The sequence below is a fragment of the Cryptotermes secundus genome, unplaced genomic scaffold (genome assembly GCF_002891405.2).
Source record: "Cryptotermes secundus unplaced genomic scaffold, Csec_1.0 scaffold614, whole genome shotgun sequence".
NCBI lineage: Eukaryota > Metazoa > Arthropoda > Insecta > Blattodea > Kalotermitidae > Cryptotermes > Cryptotermes secundus.
Window position 1 is genome coordinate 1,496,711 of NW_019728501.1, and position 20,719 is coordinate 1,517,429.

The 20,719-nt window shown below is 36.3% G+C and overlaps 2 protein-coding genes across 7 annotated transcripts in view; one reads left to right on the forward strand and one right to left on the reverse strand.

Moving 5' to 3' along the window:
* LOC111865218 (UPF0415 protein C7orf25 homolog) overlaps positions 1 to 10,692 on the forward strand; it is a 50,632-nt gene extending 39,940 nt beyond the window's left edge. Inside the window, exon 7 of the mRNA XM_033751741.1 lies at positions 9,887 to 10,692. The gene's annotated coding sequence lies outside the window, so the exon portion shown is untranslated. The remainder of the gene's footprint in view (positions 1 to 9,886) is intronic.
* LOC111865217 (protein tramtrack, beta isoform) overlaps positions 1 to 20,719 on the reverse strand; it is a 49,334-nt gene that overhangs the window by 17,916 nt on the left and 10,699 nt on the right. For 3 of the 6 annotated variants that reach the window (XM_023853077.2, XM_023853080.1, XM_033751734.1), the window contains exons 2-7: positions 18,077 to 18,280; positions 16,789 to 16,989; positions 15,506 to 15,853; positions 11,190 to 11,427; positions 9,696 to 9,770; positions 314 to 925 (exon numbers count right to left, since the gene is read on the reverse strand). In XM_023853077.2, the coding sequence (XP_023708845.1) occupies positions 314 to 925; positions 9,696 to 9,770; positions 11,190 to 11,427; positions 15,506 to 15,853; positions 16,789 to 16,989; positions 18,077 to 18,280 (1,678 nt within the window). The remainder of the gene's footprint in view (positions 1 to 313; positions 926 to 9,695; positions 9,771 to 11,189; positions 11,428 to 15,505; positions 15,854 to 16,788; positions 16,990 to 18,076; positions 18,281 to 20,719) is intronic. The other 3 variants (XM_023853081.2, XM_023853082.2, XM_023853079.2) reach the window with 2 other exon arrangements.

Consider the following 20,719-nt stretch of genomic DNA (forward strand, 5'->3'; position numbering starts at 1 on the left):
GCTAAGATAAAGAAATGTGATAGGTATGACATGAAGAAAATTTTAATAAATACACAAGGAATTTAAATAAAAAATAAACTGTTTTGTTACTTACTAATCTTACATAGGGTCTACTTAGTTTTTGGAGAAAATGTTTAACTTTTCTGGGTAGGCCTAATAGACAAGAGTTACATTTCCCGTGAAGGATCATTTTCATAAATCCTTGCACAAATCACAGACATGTTTTTGACTATACAGTGTTCGGTTTTGAAATGAAATATGGTACTTACACTTTCATAGATATATATGATTGCTACTAAGTTGAGCATATTACCTATAACATGATTCACTTTCTGACCATCCAGTTTTGGTTTTGAAGTTCCAGTCCCATTAAGACTATGTGTTGCTAGCATATCCCGTCCAAACATGGCCACCAGCAGTATATTGGTGTATTTCTTATATTCTCTGCACATTAGCATCTGGAGTCGAAGTTGTGGGGTTATGTTAAGCATATGCTCAATAGCTTGGAATTTTGAAGATGTTCTCCTTTCTTTTTGCACATATTCTCCTGGTCTCACAAATTCTATATCCATAGTTTGTTTTGAATTTCTGTGTGCCTGTTGATCACTGGTCTGATGGAATGAATTGTTTCTCCAAAAATGCAAACTGTCCAAGTCCATATTTTCTGTTAGATTTTCATAAGACTTGTCTGAAGATAAATCACTGCTTATAGGAGTCTTCTGTCTGTCATCATTTCTATCAGCTAACTTCAATACTTCCCATGGTTTTAAGCTCATTGATTGATTTTGTTTATCAGTTTCTGATGGCGACAAACTCTGAGCAGTAGCATTAGATGACATTTTCCATCGCTGACTTCCGGCATTAAATAATGATACTGTCACTTCATCAGACTGGGAGTCCTCTTGTGTCTTGGTGGCTGACCCTGCTAATACAGTAAAGCACACCATTTATCATTCTAGAATAAATCTTGAGTACTACGAACAATGTTATGATTTGCATTTATTATCAAGGATGTGCAAAACCGCAAAAATTCTTTCAGACATGAAATCAAATTAAATATACAAGTATTTTAGAGTAGTTTAAGTATACTCTCCTTGATGTCATATAATGAAGAAAATATATAATCTTTTGAGCTTTACATGCAGCGTTAAAAATCTTATTTCACTTGCATGATATATCATATATTACACTCATACACCAAATGCTTGTAAACTGTGGGCTGTCAGAATTCATAGTAATGGTAGATGAAGGGACAAGTTTGAGACACATTTTATATGCATTCCAAGAATATCCACTACATGCTGATCCTAATCAACTCTCTCTTTTAATAATGTACTTGGTTTTTAGTTTATGTTATTAGGATATGTACAATAGACTAACTTGCAAGGTTTCATCATGCAAGGTATACTATAAGTACTAAGGATAATGCAAAGATTAGAATAAGGCCTTTTGTGAAAATATTTCTCATGTAAAAATTTTTGGCCATTTTGTGTAAATAGAAACATGACAGAACATTACAGGCAGCTTGAGACATAGAAATAAGTCACGGTCATCCAATGGAAGATAACACTAGATGTGTAACCTGAGACACAGAAAGAAAGTAACGCTGCAACAAATGCAAGAAACTGTATTAAAAAACAAGAAGCGGGCCATTTTATGTGAAAAGATCCATGGATGGTGATTATTGTGACATTTGATTTCATTTAATAATTAAGCTGCAGAGGTTTTAGTCACTGGCTTCCCACTATGGCAGGTTTTCTCAGAGTACTTCGGTTTCCCCTGCCAATCTTCATTCAACCAAATTCTCAATCATCATAATTACCTGGGGCAGGTACAATAGGCCAATCAGTGGGTGCTGTGCCAAGTGGACCCAGCTGGACTACACCCCCCCCCACTATCAAAAAAGCTGCAAAGGTTAAAAAGTCATATGAGCCATTTCTAACAGTGCCCGTCCTACAGCACTCACGGAATTTTCAATGGTACAGGGATCTGGGTGTTCTTATTCTTGGATAATTGAACAATGCTTTTTTTTAAGTGTGCTACCTTTATAGCATCAAATGGTAAGAAGACTGTGAATGTTAAACTTGAAACGATGTGGAGGGAAGCAGTTATGTCCAATTTTTAAAGTAGCATTGCCTGGTTAGACTGAGGGGAAAGTACCAAAACCTGTCATAATAGCTAGTGTCTAACCAAAAAATTGAACTATGGATCTTCTGAATAAGCAGTAGTATTTACGTACTCAACCACAAAGTCTGGTAAACGGGCTTTTTGATCACTATGTATAATATATCTACCCATTTATCAAGTCGTGCGCTTATAAGTATGAATTTCATGTTCACTCAGCAAAAGGAAACCTCTGATATTTAAAAATAGAATGTGCACAAATGATTACAAAGAATTCGAACTGCTCCATGGTGTTTTGTTTTGCACATCCCTAATATTGCCATACTTGATTGTCTTTATATTTTTAGGAAACTACTCCCACCATGCAAATAAAAATTTAAAAAGATAAAAATAAATAAATATTTAACTAAATAATAATGATGATAATAATAATAATAATTAATAATACAACGTAGAAAGTGATAGTGATAATGATAATGAAAGTGTGATAGTACTAATATTAATGGTAATAATAACAGTAATGCACAAAAGAACACTTACCTTACTGTAATTAGTAGCTTCTGGTTTCCAGTTTGAATTTACATTTCAACCGAGCTTTCTTCTAAATATTGAAACGTGACATTTTCACATAAAATAAAGAACAAATAAATGTATAAAACAACATGCTACTTTGGAACATCATTTGAAAATTACATGATTTATCAATCAAATATGGCTTTTAAATGCAAATCATATTTTAGTGCATCTATAGAAAAATAAGTGTAGCACATTTATGTATCACAATGGGAAGTAAGTGCAGCACTATAAGAAAATGTGCATACAAACTACAAAGCTGGGGAGTAAAAGCTGCACACTGATAACAGATGAGGCTAGGGGATATGATCGAACATTTAAATTGCCATTGTTTTGCTTCAATAGGCTGGACCTGTTGTTTAATGCTTTTAGTTAAGTCTTTAGTGAATCAAACATAACTGGAGAGGGAGCCTACATTATAACATGCTTACTGGTAGGGCCTAATACATTCCTCACATGGGGTGACTGATGAACGAGAAACAGTGAAAGAATGACAGTGGTCAGGGAGAACTGAAGTTCTTGGAAAAAACATATCCCTATATGGATCTGTCTATTGCAAACCCCACATCCAACTGTCTACAGTTTGGGATGGCCTTGCATCTTGTAAATCCACTGTAAAGCTCTTTCAGTGGTCACAAAGATTTCAGTGTGTAAGATAAACTGAATTATTCTATTTGCTAAACAGCTACTAATGCACATTGGATACTGCAATATTTTGTTTTTATATGTATGCATGAAGTATTGGTGAAAAAGGCTACTTTCTAGGGATTTTATATGGTGTATCTTTTGCTACTTGATGAAGAAGGTCTCGTATTTTCCTAGGTTTATAATCCAATCTGGTACTATGGGCTTGGATGTGGGGGATGAAAAACGATCCAACACCTCAGGGAACACACATATATGGATAAGTGTAATATTTTCAGATATTGGTAAAGAAGGTCACCCAGCCCTAGTTTACTCAGTGGATAAAATACACCTTTTACTGCCAAGTTTCAGAACAGCCACTTTGCTGAAAATATCTTAAAGTTTATAATGAACTAATAAAAACCATCAAGTATAACATGTAGTAATTATAAACTTTATTTATTGGATAACATATGCCTTAGATTTTATTACAATTCTCTATGAGAATATAAGAACAAAAATACAACTACATATGCAGAACTGTTAACTTCTTAAAAACACAAACATAAAAATAGAATATAAAACAACAAACAATAAGAAATTTACTAAGCATGATACCAAAATCTCATAAATATGAGAAATCAGGAATATACAAACTCACGTGTGTAGGTTGCAACATTACATCCATTGGACAGAAAGGAAGATCACTATACATATATATATATATATAAACATCATACAAGAAGTACAAAATACCATATGGAAGAATCAGAATTTGCAACACACAACAAACACTAATATGGTAGAATGGGAAATATAATGGATTTAATCCAACACATAAAAAGGAGGGGTAAGAGGCAATTAATGAACGCCAACAAAAACTTCTACGTACACCTGATGCACAGTACCACTGCTGACACTGACCACCACCAGAACAGCATACAGCATACCATAGTAAGTGATCAACAGGTATGAAATTTATAATAAAGAAATTTTGTAATATCCCCCGCCCCACCAATGCAAGTTAGAAAAATAACTAACTGCACCACTGCAGACAATGAATCAATAAATCAATCATGTTATATACAAAATCTACATAGAAAAAAAAACACCAAAAGAAGCCACAATATCTATAAAATTATGCAGTTCAGTGGCAATTTATACACAAGTAAGAACTTACTACACTTTCAATTATAAAGGGATATAAACATAAATGTTACTGCTAGAAATTAATGTATACTAAACAGTCTGTGCTCCTGATGATTGCCTTACAGGACTGAAAAATGTAAATCAACAAACAACATTTCTAACTACTACATGTTATACTTTAGGGTTTTTATTACTTCGAGTGTAATGGCTGGAATGCCTCATATTAAAAAAAAAAAAAGAAGATTTTAAAACTGTTATTATTTTACTGAACTCCTCAGAACCATGTACATTGCCTACTTTTAGGCTAGAACAGAGAAAAAGTGTCAGAACTGGGATACTGGATTAGACTTACGGGAAAAATATAGTATAATGGCTGACATACATCGATTTATTGCAGTGTTACTGTTGCAAATCTACTTCTTCACATAAAAAAAAAAGTAAAACTATCCCTGTAACAGGCCGTGAAGGTCCATAGGGTTGTGAGACGTTGAGGGTCCCACATTATCTAGACAATTGGCTCAAAGATGGCGGTAAGGTTGTCAGCCCTATGTGCCTGCTGCGCTTTACTCCCCAGGAAAATTATTTCATTAATTCCTGGTACTCATTTCTGTTAGAGGCTGAGTCAACCCCACGGCCATTGTGCGGCTGGAAGGATTAGGTCAATTGAAAAAATCCAGTGACCTCATTAGGACTTGAACCCGCGACCTTCCGGCTTGTAGCATACTGCCTCAACCAACTACATTACACTACTGACAAATCATTTAGCTACATACATGTAAGGCTAAAGAGCAAAGGGGTCTAGACATACATTTTTGTAAATTTACGGTGTCTTATTAAGACTTGCAGTAAAATAAAGATGAAAAATTTATGTGTTTTCAACTATAACCTTGTATAGACTTGAAGGGATTCTGACGATGGTGTATACTGTACTTCTTTTGGCTTATTTTGGACTTCACCCATCGTCCAGTGATTGAGACTAGCTCTTTCTAACGGGCCCAACCGAGTAAGTTTATCCTTCCCTATCCACCTGAAGACGGAGACAGATCCAGTCTCCGAAACATCATGGTCTTTTGTCTTTTACATACCAGACGATGGGTGAAGTCCAAAATAAGCCAAAAGAAGTATAACCTTGTAGTTCAAATTTTAACTTGCATAACTAATATTAATAAATTTAGTGCCACAGAAGGCCATACAGTATTTCTGGTGACAGCAGAATCACTAGATCCTACCTCTAGGTTAAGTAATTGAGTCTGGATTACTGAAACTCTGTACATTTAAACCTAGAGGTCCTACTCATAGGATCACAATTTTCTGTTTTTGAACAGTGTGTTATAAAGAATGATTATTTTAAATCCATTGCATTTTTAACAGAATTTCTTGACCATGTATCTTCATATTTCATGTTTCAGCTAACATCTTGCAAGTATATGCAAATGACTAGAAACTGCTTATTGTATGAGCTCCAAGTTTGGGGATTCAGTTAACATAAACAGAGTGTACTGTGAAAAACAGTCCATGCCACATTTGCCTGACAAATGACACTGTCTGTACATCTAATCTATTACATGTCAGCTCATTATGAATCTGGAGATTATGAATTTATGGATCTGATCTATTTAACAGTGAGCTCTGAAGAGATCTCACAGAACTGCTACCATGTTATACAATATAATATGTCTAGTCTCACAGATCTTTCATTGTGGTTGTTTTTATTTTCATTTTATTATATTTTATTTTTTGCAAAGAATGTATTCTATTTCTTAAATACAAACACCATATTGGTCAGACATAACTTCAAAATATTTTGCACTTTCACCATCTCACAACTGCTGAACAAAACAGTATCTTATAAATGCCATGTTAGGTACGTTCATGATGTATCCCTGTACCAAATTTCACATGACTATCTCCAATGGTTCAGTAGTTATGAACATGAAACCGAAAGTTGAAAAAAAAATTCTGTGAGCACCATACTGTTATTTTACGTTCCACAAAAAATTATGATAACAAAAGTCACATATGTTTCAAAAGCTCTATTACTACACATCATTTCAAGATCCTAAATTAAATGACACCAATGTCACTCCCACATAATTTTGCCACTACACCATGTTATTACTGATAGTAGAAAATTGAAAAGTACGATTGGATGACCTCCAATGCCATAATGTTCATGCTAAGTTTCATTAAATTGGTCAACTGATTCAACAACTGAAACATGAGCCATATAGACAGAGATACACAGCCAGCATGGCGATCACATAAACCTACTTTCTTTCCTCAATAAAGTAAAGTAGGCTAAAAACAAACATGGAAAGGGGTTCTCAAATTTTGGTTACACAATATTCCAAATGTGCTTCGTACAATTTTGCATGTCCTATTGATTTTGATGTTCATTTACTGCATATAAAATCTACTGTTGCAAACCAAATCACAATGCATATAATCATCAATGATTTTTTTATATATATCATGACATTTTCCACATTGAAAAGTGTTTAAAATAAAAGCTGAAAATTTTAATGATATCTATATTTTATATCACAGATCAGATTTTTACATGAAAAGCCGCTGTTAAGAAAACGTGCATGTGTGATAGACAAATAACAGCATATATCACTAAGTAACCAACCAACAAACTAACTTCATGGAGTTGAGCCCTTCTTGAGAAGCTACCAGTTGTGCAGCTATTCAAGAACTTCCCAGCATTTTATGGAACCCAAAAATTCATTACCATGTTCACAAGAGCCCTCCAGTGGTCCCTATCCTGAGCCAGATCAATCCAGTCCATACCACCCCATCCTATCTTTAAAAGATACATTTGATTATTGTCTTGGTCTTCCTAGTGGTTTCATTCCTTCTGGCTTTCCCACCAATATCCTATATGCATTCCTCTTCTCCCCCATTTGTGCTACATGTCCTCCCCATCCCATCCCCCTTGACTTGATTATTCTAGTTATACATGGCAAAGAGTACAAGTTATGAAGCTTCTCATTAGGCAGTTTTCTCCAACCTCATGTTACTCTCTCTCTCTCTCTGATGTCCAACACCCTCAGTCTGTGTTTCTCCCTTAAAGTCAAAGATCAGGTTTCACACTCATACAGAACCACAGGCAAAATTATAGTTTTGTATGTTCTAATTTTTATGTTTATAAACAGCAGGTAAGACGACAAAAGGTTCTGGACCAAATGGTAGCAAGCATTACCCAAATTCAATCTCCTCTTAATTTCCTCCTGAATCAAAGTCTGATTTGTTACTGTCACTCCAAAATACCTGAACTGTGCCACATTTTCAAAGCATCTTCTAGCTATTTTTATGTCATGATTTTGCCCTGTATTCTGTTGACATAGTTAGTTTTCTCTGCATTTACGAGGGTCGTACTGAAAGTCATGAGCATCAATTTTTTTAAAGTAACATGCTTTATTTTTGACAAACCAAATACACCACCTCAATCTACAGACCTTTCTTTATTTTTCCACATAATCGCCACTTCTTTGTACACATTAATCGCAGCGTTCTTGGAGTTTGAAAATTCACCTTCTGTAAAATTCCGTTCCAGCCATCCGAAGACACTGATTGTGAGTTTTTCCATCAGGAGATGTCCAAGTAAATTTATGAATGCTATGATATGGGAACTCTGAAAATGTCTTCCCTACCTACTTTGGCATTGAAATCTCCTAACAAAATTTTTGTACAGTATTTACAGAATTTACTGAACACATGTTCTAGTTCCTCATGGAAGCTGTCCTTAATATCATCAACTTTATCCTCTGTTGGGGCATGAATATTCAGAATAATGATATCACACCAGCAACCTCTTAGTATTATGTACAGTTAGGAGGTAAAGATATCTCTGTAACAGGCTGTGGAGACCCATAAGGTTGTAAGATGTCGAGGCTGCCACATTTTCTAGACAATTGGCTCACAGATGCCAGTGCAGTTGTCAGTCTTATGTGCCAGCCACCTTACCCCCAGGAAGATTCCTGGTACTCACTTCTGTTAGAGTCTGAGTCAATCAGGGCCATAGTACAGGTGGAAGGATTAGGTCAATTGAATAATCCAGTGACCTCATTGGGAATCGAACCTGTGACCTTCTGGCTTGTAGGATTCACTTAGTGGGGGGTGGTGTCCAACTGGGTCCACTCGGCATGGCGGCCACTGATTGGCCTATTGTAGCCTGCCCTGCGTGATTATGATGATGCAAAATTTGGTTTGAATCAAGATTGGCAGGGGAAACCAAAGTACTTGGAGAAAACCGGCCCCAGCGCCACTTTGTCCACCACAAATCCCACTTGACTAGACCCGGGATCGAACCCGGGCTGCCGCAGTGGGAAGCCAGAGACCAATCACTTGAGCTATGGCACAGTCTTGGCTTGTAGGATAGTGCCTCAACCAACTATGCTACCACATGACCCACTTAGCATGATGTACAGCATCGTATCACTAAAAAACTCTACCCTTTTAACTGCTGATATGACCAATTTATGCATAAAAAAGATTTTTCAATTGATGTAATCCTTCCAGCTGCACTATGGCCCTGGAGCAGACTCAGTCTCTAATAGAAATGAGTACCAGGAATTTTCCTGGAGATAAAGGACAAGCAGCGTGCAAGGCTGAAACCTCACAGCCATCTGTGAGTAAACTGTCTAGATAGGGTGGGAGCCCCGACGTCTCACAACCCTATGGTCCTCCACGACCTGTTACAGGGATTGGTTTTTTAGCTTTCGCTTTATGTATGAAGAAACCTGTACCTGCACATCATTATCATTAACAATTCAATATGATGTGGTCATTGCAGTAAAGAGGAATTTGTTACCACTAGTGTGAAATCTTTCAGGGAAAATGTAAACATGACTCCTCAGTTTTAAATCCTTGTTTTTGGATAAAAGGGAACTCCCACTCTTTATATAGCTTTTTGTAATACTTTCATACTAGAGTCTATGACAGATAACTGCAGAATTCTGCAATTGTAATTTAGTCAGACTGCCACTATTCATAACTTTTTGCCACATTAAAACATAGTAAAATTAAATGTCCCCTACCAAACTTAAGGCATTAAAATTCAGAATCTAAAGGAAATCTGAGCGGTTTAATGACAGTGTCAGGATACAGCGAATCTGAACGCCATAACAGTGAGAGTGCAGGTCCTGTACACCAGAGTATATTTTAATCTGTTAGTAAAAGCATAATAAATGAGTACCACATGACAGTTTTAATTTCTTTACCTTGATCTGCCACTGATGAATTCACAACTATGTTTCCCAGTGAAACAGCCTCCTTTACCACTGATACACCTTCATCTGAAAAAAGTTAAACATAGTTACACACCAAACAACTTCTTACACTTATATATCTTAGCAGTTGACAACATAAACTAATTGTAATGAAAGAAATAACCCTTCTTTTTCTTTCACAGAATAGGCCTGGAGATCTGTTCATGCCTGAACCTTCTAGACCTACAGATACACAGACACACCCATGCATGGATACAAAAATTTCATCACCAGGTTTGTACATCTGTAAACCTGTCTCATACTCATAAAAGGGCCAACCTGGCTACAGTGAGAATGGCTCTCAATAAGAAGCTGTCATATGATCTGACATCATTATCACAAGGAAATCTTTATGCACAAATGTATGAGAAACTCCATTCTTTAAAGGCTAATGAATTACTCTCTGGTGCTCATCTAGTCATAAATGAGTTTATATGCAAGAGAGAAATGAAGCTTGTAGCAGAGGACAGATATGCTGAAAATGCACACAAACTTTCATGCCTGAGTGGGTGAGTTGGGAACAAAAATATCACATTTTAACAACTGAATGCTCCCCTACACAACCACATACACCATGCATAAAACGACCCCTTAAATTCCAATTAAAAGTTTATGTTTCGGATTATATCTGCCAGATAAAGAAAACTATGCGAGATCTTTTGTTTTAAACCAAATTTCATTCAAATCCTGTGAAATCCTCAGCAACATGTGACAATAGAATTAAGTACATCATTTATGCTGCTAATATCCGCACTGGTAGCTGTCTGGATGCTGCTTGGCTCTGGTGTTTGTTAACACTATTTACAAATGATGTTTATTGTCAATGTCATCCTGATAACTTTATAGTTATGGTAACTGTGCTCATGCTACCATACCATACATCTTATCACAATTGCTATATTTACATACAAAAAATATGACCTCCCAACTTATTTTTACAACATTCCCCCCCCCACCACCACCTTTTTGGGGGGGATTGTGGTAGCGTAGTTGGTTGAGGCACTATGCTACAAGCCGGAAGGTCATGGGTTCAAGGTCCGATGAGGTCATTGGATTTCGTTTCAATCGACCTAATCCTTCCAAGCCCCACTATGGCCCTGTCAACTCAGCCTCTAACAGAAATGAGTACCAAGAATATTCGGGGATAAAGGGTAGCTGGTGCATAGGGCTGACAACCTTGCTGTCATCTATGAGCTGACTGTCTAGAAAATGTGGGAACCTCAACACCTCACAACCCTATGGGCCTCCTTGGCCTGTTACAGGGATACCTTTACATTTTTTTACTTACCCCTTTTTTTTGAGGTTTCACAACAAAAATGTTGTATGCATCTGTTCCTCCCATGTAGTTACGTGTTCTGCCCACCTCTGCCAATATCAATATTGCATCAAAACACACTAATTTTTCCCCCAAGAATATAATTCTGCTGTGTGAAAATGTAATCTTACTGCTGGATGCCCTAGTTGCAACTCTCTTCAGCATCTGTGCTGCCAGAAGACCACCACATAAAGACCCTCCACCAAGTGTCAGGACCATTGAGGGATTAGCAAAGCCATTGTTGAACCCACGCTGATCTGTGTCAGATGAGTTTTCATCCAGGGTTGATGACTGATTGGTTGCAAACTCAAACTGTTCTGAAACATCTGGAGTTTCTTCTTTCACTCTGACATCATCTAGAAAGACTGTCTGCAAAAGCCATGCAAAATTGAAGGCTTAGCAATCAAACATTAGGTAAACAAATATATAAATATAATATAATGTGGTACAATATAAATAAATAAATCTAAATTTATGAATACTGGCATGAAAGCTTCACATCACTTATTCATATATTTCTTTTCTTCTTCGTGAACAGAAACCAGAGTTAGGTCTTCAGACCTGTTCCTTTAAAGCTCAAGGTGTTCTTGATCTTTCCATCTTTTCCTGGGTCTTCAGTATCCTGTCATCCCCAGGGTTGACAATGAAAAGCTAGTTTGGGTAAGCAGCTTCTGTCTATTCTTTCAAGGTTGTCTAACCAGCTCTTTTGACATAACTTTATGTCTTCTGTTAGGTTCTTCACTTTTTACCTATTATAAATGTCAGGATTTCTCTGGTGGCCCAATCTTGTAAGGCCTAATAATAGTCTCAGGAATCTCATTTGTGTAGCTTGCAGTTTTTGGGCATCTCTCTTGTTTATAATTCAGTTTTCACCACCACACAAAGTCGCTTCAGAAGTAATGTCATGTATTTATAATATCATTTCTGTTGTCATGTGTTTCCAGAAGATACAAGGTGTGACAATTTAATTCCCTATATGGCCGCAGTATGTTGCTGGAGTGTTGAGTTAGGCAAACTCATATACCCAAGCACATTTGGACATGTTCCAACTTGTGTTTACATGAGCCACAAACCAGATGAGTCATTTGTTTCCAAGCAGCAGAGGAAGAAGCAAATATCCACAGTATTTTGTTGGTGGAAAAATGAATGACAAGAATCTGGAGCAGTGGATAAACAGCAAGTTTTGTGTGCAGATTTGTAAAAGTGCTAGTGAAACGTTAGCCCTGTTAACAGTCGCTTATGGTGAATACACTGTGAAGAAATCAAGTGTTTCTGAATGGTAAAGGTGGTTCAATGAAGGGCAAGAAGATGTGCAAGATGACCCAAGAAATGGGCAGCCAAAAACGCAAAGCACGGATGCAAATGTGGACAGAGAACAAACTTTGGTGTGCCAGATTGGAGATTAGGTGTGACTCTGATAGCAGAGAATTGAATAGGAATGGGAAAACAGTGCGACAGATTATTACGGATGATTCTGGAATGAGAACAATTTCTACACAGTTGAATCTCAACAGATGACCAGAAAAAACGTCAGCTTCACATTTCATCTGATCTTTTACACAATACAGAGATGTTTGATTTGGTCATTACTAATGATGAAACGTTGTGCTTTCAATATGACCTGGAAACAAAATGCCATAGCATGCAATGGAAAACACAGAATTCATTTCGGCCGAAAAAAGCACAAATGTCTCACTTGCAGTTCAGAACCACGCTTGTGTTTCTTCAATCACAAGGGGATAGTCCACTATGAATTCATTGCACAAGGACAAATGGTGAATCAACAGTGTTATTTTGAAGTGCTGACAAGGTTATGGGAGTCTGTTCAGAGGAAAATACCTGAACTCTAGCCTGATAAGTGGATTCACCACCATGACAATGCCCCAGCACATGATGCTTTAAGAGTTTGTGAGTTGCTGGCTAAGAAATCCATTACAAAAATGGACCATCCATCTTATTCACTCACTTAACCACCTGCAATTATTGGCTCTTTCCAAAATTAAAATCTTGCCTGAAGTGACAAAGATTTGCTGACATTCATAATATCCAATGCAATATAATGTTACTGTGAGGTATTCTGGCAAACTATTTTCAAGACTTTTTCTGGCAGGTGCACCATTGCCTCATGAAGTGCATATCTTCACAAGGATTGTATTTTGAAGGCAACAGCAGCTGCTAGTGGACAGGTAAGCATTTTTGTCCTCACAGGACAATTGCGGGAATTAAATTGTCGCACCTTGTATATTTAATTGTACCACTCACTTTATATATCTTTGTAGCTTTATACTAACATCATTATCTTCATTTGATATTAGATACCCTAAGTAATTAAAATTATATCTTGTTCTATAATTTTTCCTATAGTTTCTGGTCTGACGCTTTTTATGTTTTCTTCAACAGAATCCCATTGCTTTTGTTTTGGAAGTGGAAATTTACATATCATATTTCATGTGCTTCAATGTTATATATATATATATATCATTATATGATATATACTATAATAAAATGTATACACAAGGAGTATAAAAATGAAAATGTTAACAATTTTTACTAACAGTATAATGTTAGGAGAGAAAATCGATGGTATGTACAAGTATCAAAGATGACTGACAATGATTAGTTTAACTCTCATCTTGGGATAGTCTGCTACTGGACAACTAGCATCACTCCAATGCCTTATTTGAATTTTAGAGTAGATAACAGGAACTCAACTGACTTCAGTGAATGAGTGATAATATGACCTCATTCCTTTTTTCTTTCTTCGTGACCATAATGTGTCTGGTGTTCATGGTAATCTCCTGGATTTCAGTAGTTGTTAGGGTAGTGAAATCTATGTACATGACGTTGAAAGTTATGAGACTCAACAAACCTAACAATATCTTTATTTCAAGAATTTCTTCTCTAAGTGTTTTCATCCTTCCTCTATCTATGAAAAGATCCATTCTCCTGAAACAACTCTGGAAGTTGTCGCATTTCTCATTATATGGCTCTGCTGCAAATCTCCTCTTCAAGTTCAGCTACAGCTTCTTCAGGGCTTTAAATTAGTTAAGTTGAGGATTTAGGAGTGCACTTTGAATCTATGAGAGTTTGATAGCTCAGTTGGAATAAAAATGAATTATAGGCTGGATGGCCAGGGTTCAATTACCAGCAAGGTCGAGAGATATTTCATTATTCCACACTGTCCAGACCAGCTCTGGGCCTACCAAGCCTCCTACAGAGTTGGTACTGGTGGAGGAATAGCTCTTTCCATAGGGGTAAAGCAGTCAGGGCATGATGCTGATCATTGTTCTCCATCCAGTGCCAAGGTCAAGAATTGTGGAGCTATACATCCATTCCTCCACAGGTTTTCGTGGGATGGTGGTTAATTAATTAAGCACAGAGACAACTTCACCTTTTTAACTTTAGCTTTTACTTTGAAGTTATGCATTCAGGTCAGCGGCCTCCGTAGTCTAGAGGTAACATTCCCACCTCATGACTCGTAGTACACAGGTTCAAATACCCGGCGGAGGTCGTCGAATTTTTAAGGGCGGAAAAATTCAGGGAACAAGTCCTCCGGGAGGGACTTTAAGCCGTGGGTCCCATGTCGTAGCTTTACAGCACGTAAAAGAACCTCATATCTTCAAAGGAGATCACTGAGCCAAATTACGGATGTTTCCCGCCCAGCAGCAGTCTTTAATACCTCTGGTAGATGGGGGAAGCATTATAGATACCTCTCAGCTAGTAGAGCTGGTCTCGCTGGCTGGGCGGGACTGATGGTAAGCACCAGTACCAGTAGGATATAGAGACTGGTAGAAATAATAGAGGGAAGCACAATGGACCAATACAGGTCTAAGTGCATGGGGAAACCCACCCTCTCCAATAACTAACTAACTAACTATGCATTCAGGTCCCTTAGCTTCTCCAGCTCCACTCACTGTTTCAAAACCTTTCTAGTGACCCCTGTAGGATGTTACAGTGGGCTGGGTATGTCACTTCAGTGGGGTGGACACAAAGTCCATAGAGAATTTGGTGGTAGGAAACGTGCTGGAAAGCATCCAACTAAGAGACCAAGGAGGAGCTGGATGGCTGGATAACATTCAAGATGAATCTTAACAAAACATACTGTGTTGATGGGAGCTGAATCGAGTTAGATCAGGATTTTGTCCAAAGGCAGACTTTGGTATTAGTGGTACTGAACCTTAAGGTTCTTTTACCACAGACAGGTAGTTAGTTAGTTAGTTATTTACTTACTTACTTACTTAGTTCATTAGTTAGCAAGCTAGCTTTACATCTTGTCAAATGAACTACACCTCTGTATAAAAATTATTCCCATAGTAAGATTTAATAAAATTTTGGTACCAGGATTTTTCATATAATAAATTCTGGTAGACTTAAATGTCGCTAATCAACAGCCACACACACCAAAGAATATGCAATATTTTGTGTTCAGATATACATATTAACTCACATGATCTGGTGCAAGTGATGAGTTATTGGATTCTTCTCCTCCACCTTCATCTTCATCTCTGTCTACTGACATAGGCATGACAGCATTACCATCCATTTTCCCAGACTGCTGGATAGATTGTAACATTGGAATGGGTCTAGGCTTCCTTCCAACTGAAGATTTCAGTACTGATCTTGCATGTAAAGCTGTTCTCTTTTTGCTTGAGTTGGACAACAATTTTCTTTGGACAGTCAATGTGTTATTGCTGACACTGTTTTGTTGCTTGCCATTATACTCATCTGCTGTTGAAGTATCTTGATTCTGAGACCCTTCAGATGCAGCTGTTATTAAACTGCTTGTTTCATTTATCTGTTAAAGCAAAATGTAATTTTATTATGTACAAATAAACAAACACATTAGATAGAGAAATCCAGTATGAAATTAGGCAGATTCTGTAGAACTTGGTACTGTTTCCAGACTCTTAAAGATATTGTCATGTGTTAAGTGACTACACACAAAGTCTGGATTAGTAATTGAATTTGCTGGACACTCAAAACTCAAATTACAATCAACTATAAGAATTTTATGGATTTATACATGTAACAACACTACAGCAAGCACTAAGCCTTCTCAGTCTGCTGTGTCTTCACTATGTATTGCTTAGTAATGGTTCCCAACACCACAGATTCTTCACCTTCCATGTTCAACATCCTTACTGGCCAGAGACTGCCTCAGAACAGCTGTTCATGGCCACAACCCCTGGCCACTGTCTGCCTCCTAGCCACATCTGTCCACCACTGGATTTAGGAATTCTCGGCACACAGAGCACTTTGCCTCTCTTGACGTTTTGTTCCATTCACACTGTTCTTATATACAGCCATTAAATTTTCTCTTGCTGGTTTGTGTGTTTTGGTTTGAAAATCTCCTTTGTCTTTCAACATTGTCACTACTATCTACATTCTTATTTATGATGTCAGTATCAATTCCATTCCTTTCAATTGCACAATGTAATTGTGTTTTAATTAAAATATTTACTCTTTGTCTATCCACAATGACATAGAACTATTCTACCAGGGTATGAGAGTAGCTGTATCTAGGAGTCTAAGAGAACAGGAATTTCCTTATACCCTCTGTACCTGAAAATGGTTATGTAAACTGGTTCCAGAATGTTATGGCTTTCAAATATGAACTAGGAAAATGGACAAAGCCCAGATAAACAGCTTTATATATTACTCCTTTTAAATTAAAATTCTGGCAGTGGTAATGATACTGTTGTGTCCAGCTTGACTTGAGTGACTACTTACTCCACTGTCCAACTCCTGATCAAGTTTCTGGTTGATGTCTCGCAGACCTCGTATTTCTAGGATCTGAGCTGTGTGAAGAAGTTTTGCAATTCTCTCTTGTTCAACCCGTACTTCTCCATGGTACATATAAATCAACAGGTCTTTTAATTCTGCCAAGCCAACATCCTTCAAAATAATAATTGGATGTGGACATGGGTTTTCCTATTAAACATGTAAAACCAATATGCATGAAATTATTTTAAAATAATCAAAGGAACACTGCCTTCAATTCTTTCAGACATCTCTCAACAAAGTAATTTGTGTCAGGTTACTTAGCACTAACACAGCTCTTTCTAGAACACAAAAACATACACAGCCCCTTCCACAGTTGTGAATGTTTCAGCCCATTTTTTTCATTCAAATGTGAGAAACAATTTTATAATTTCAAACTCGACCTAAGCATCCACTGTAAGATGTAAAGCCCATCCTATAACATATTTCAAAATATCAGTGCTGTCACAATGTATTATTATTATTATTATTATTACAAATTTAAAACTGCAAATGGGTTTTCACCTGGTGGCAGTGGTACTACAATAAGACAACAGACAAATAACACACATAAACACAATGTACCAACAATTGAAAGAATTATGAGAATTCATGAGATCTACTGAATTCAAAATAATGGAATTTCAATGTATTATTAACTAGGTAGTAGCAGTAAGAATGTCACAGATATACTAAACAATTTCACAGCATACAGATGTACAAGATGCACTATTTTTAACTCTTTCCTTCAGAGTTTCATGAAGGAACAATTTATTTTGTTCATTTTCCTTATTTACATTTTATTACAGTTTACTCTTATATACAGAACTCTATCTTTTCACCCCTAACATACAGTTTGAGTGACCAGTACTGCCAGTAGTACATAAATGAGTATTAGTCAAGATTTATAGCAACAATGTGGTAATGAAAAAACAATAGATACTTTTATTTAATTTGTTCTAGTACTGATTCAAGATTTATAGCAACAATGTGGTAGTGAAAAAACAAGAGATACTTTTATTTAATTTGTTCTAGTACTGATTCTTTATATTGCTGTATGACCAGTTTTTGCGTCTTTTTCTCTACCATTCTTAAGTTACAAAATAGTAAAGTATCGATTTTAAATTATGCGGATAAAGATAACAACTATTAAATTTAGACGCATCAGTTTCATAATTTATAGGTGATGAAATCTGATTATGTGAATGAAAAACAACTGTCTATATTTACATTAAAACTGTTATTGACAATATCAGACCTTAAGGAGCCTCTTCAGGTACTGACTACAAGCAGACAAAACTAGTTTGTGGGCTTTGATGCTCTCCCCTTCACAAGCCAATGTAACATCCACAAAGTCACCATCACCATAAGAAGACTCCAGGGAACTGACTATGTTGTCAGTGAAACTATTCCATGTGAGACACAGTTGAAGTTTGCTATATGAGGAATCATCCTCCATGGTCTGTGTGTGAAACAACAAATATCAGATGTGAATCATCAGTGGATTCTAATGTAACTGATGGGAAAGGAAATGCAGCAAAGTGTATTTTATGCCAATAAAACTAACAAGTTATGGGAAAAAACTTATGATATTTACTTTCCTTTAGATTCTTACATCTGTATAAAGGGACAACCATAAATCATGCATTATTAACGACATGTAGACCCATGCAACCCATGTGCTGTGAACTGGACAGCTCAGTAATAAGCCACATGGTTGTGAATCATATCCACCCATGTTTTATAAATTTTATATTCTTATAAGATCTAAAAGTTTGTGACGATGGTGTATTGCTACAAGTATTATGTTTTTTGATATTATCCATCATCTTGTCTATTTTTTTTTAAAAATCCTGTTTCTTTTTTAAAACACAATGTCCAAAAACATAATACTTGTATTTATACTCTTATATTTTATTTTTTATGTGCATATATTGAATCACATTTTGTGAAGACTGTCAATCTTCTTCATTTATTTAATATTTGTAGCATTCTTCACTGTGAACAGATTACATTGTGCATGCAGCATATGGAAGCATGTAGTCATAACACATCACAACAGTGTATTGCTCCATTCCCCAGCCATGTTTCACTATCTCTGAAACCCAGGTAATGCAGCATGCAGAATATTCTGTGGTATTCAGGACAAATACATATTTTAAACAAAAAAAATATTAGCTTTGATCATTGGCAAAAGATGTAAGTTTGTTGTGCTTCAATGGATTTGAATAAGGAATACTTCATTTTTAACTGCACATTCATGTGTGACATAACATTAAATGTCATTTTGGTGATAGTTACATCCTTTATTAAATGAGGTAAACTTAGTTAAGTTAGGCTTTACTGTTTCTTAGATCTATTTCTGATAAAAACTGAAACATACTCCTTGCCTAGATCATGATGTATGCTAGGCAGTTGGGCAAATCAGCCTTCTAATAAAATGAGCAAAATAATCCACCATTGTTATTCCATTTCTTATTTTCATGCAAAGCATTTTTATATTTGCCAGTATTTTTAATTCAACTGTTTTTAATACCATCGGAAACATGAGACATGGAAAGCATAACTTATTTTGTTTTCACAAAATCTGAAATCCAAACATTTCTTGTGCTGAACTTGACCCCTGGTATTAACCCAACCTTTCATACACTTGGAACAGAGAGAATATTTTTAACAATTTGTTACTGTAACTAATTAATAATCTTTAATTATTCTTAATGGGCAACTGAGGAGAAATTCAAAACCACTCTTTAACATATGATGATGGAGACAAAGCCATCTCTGAAATACTGAACTTAAAAGATCTAAGAGGATGGACACTGTCCAAAATTAGTCATAATCACTATTCTACATCATTTTAGACAACCTTGGGTCACACTTCAGTATTCACAATAACCTCATAATATCAGTGTTTTCAGACAAATAAAAGAGATTAATTCAAGGAAAGTGGTATCATTCTCTCATTTTGGATCAATAACTATCATCCTAGTATTCTGTATCAAGACAATGAAGAATTAGGAAAAGTATTACGTTTTCAGCTTCTCAAATGTTAATTGTGAGGATTTTGGTTCAGTACACATAAATTAAATCCACATTTCCCTGCCTCTAATCAGTTTAGTCACTTTAAAATAATTCCATCCTTTTCCAAATGTTAATATAAAAAAGGTGCATAAAATGGAACTGCCAGTAGAAAGCTTGTTGTTGTCATATTACGTGATGCATTTAACTACTCTAGGTATCTACTTTTTGCTGATATCAGCATCTTCCCTGCCATTAAATATCCTGAAGACTGCAATCTACTAAGAGTCTTACATTTATTCTATACAAGGTTCATGCACCGCTAACTGCATATGAAACTTTACATGTATTAAGAAAGAAAAGAAACTCCGTGGCTTATAGTCCACAAGATAACTATACCGACCAAGCAACTACTGCTTGTTGGCGAAGTTAGTGCCAACTTTTATGGATAGAGGGTGTCATGTGGTCAGCGCAACAGTTCCCCATGGCCGTTAATCTCGGTTTTCTAGACTGAACAACATTATGTATTCTAAATTTCATTCATATAATCATGTCACTTATATATGTTCTCAGTGTATCAAGTTACTGGGTCTAGTTTGCAGTGTAACGTTATCTTTCTCATCCCTCAAATGTCTATATCTATTATATTTTACCCTAGTTGGATCTAAGCTTGAATATTCTTATGGCATTTTGAATTCTGTTGTCTACTAAAGCCAACAAACTGAAAAGACCAGCAGATATTTTCAACCTCTTTCTTGATGTCCATTACAGTTCTGCTGATGCTTCAGACCAGTCAAAATTGCACGCCTAACATAAAGAGGATTATCAACCTGATTCAGTGTTCCTTATTCACCTTGGTTCTAAATCCTGTATTTATCTTTTG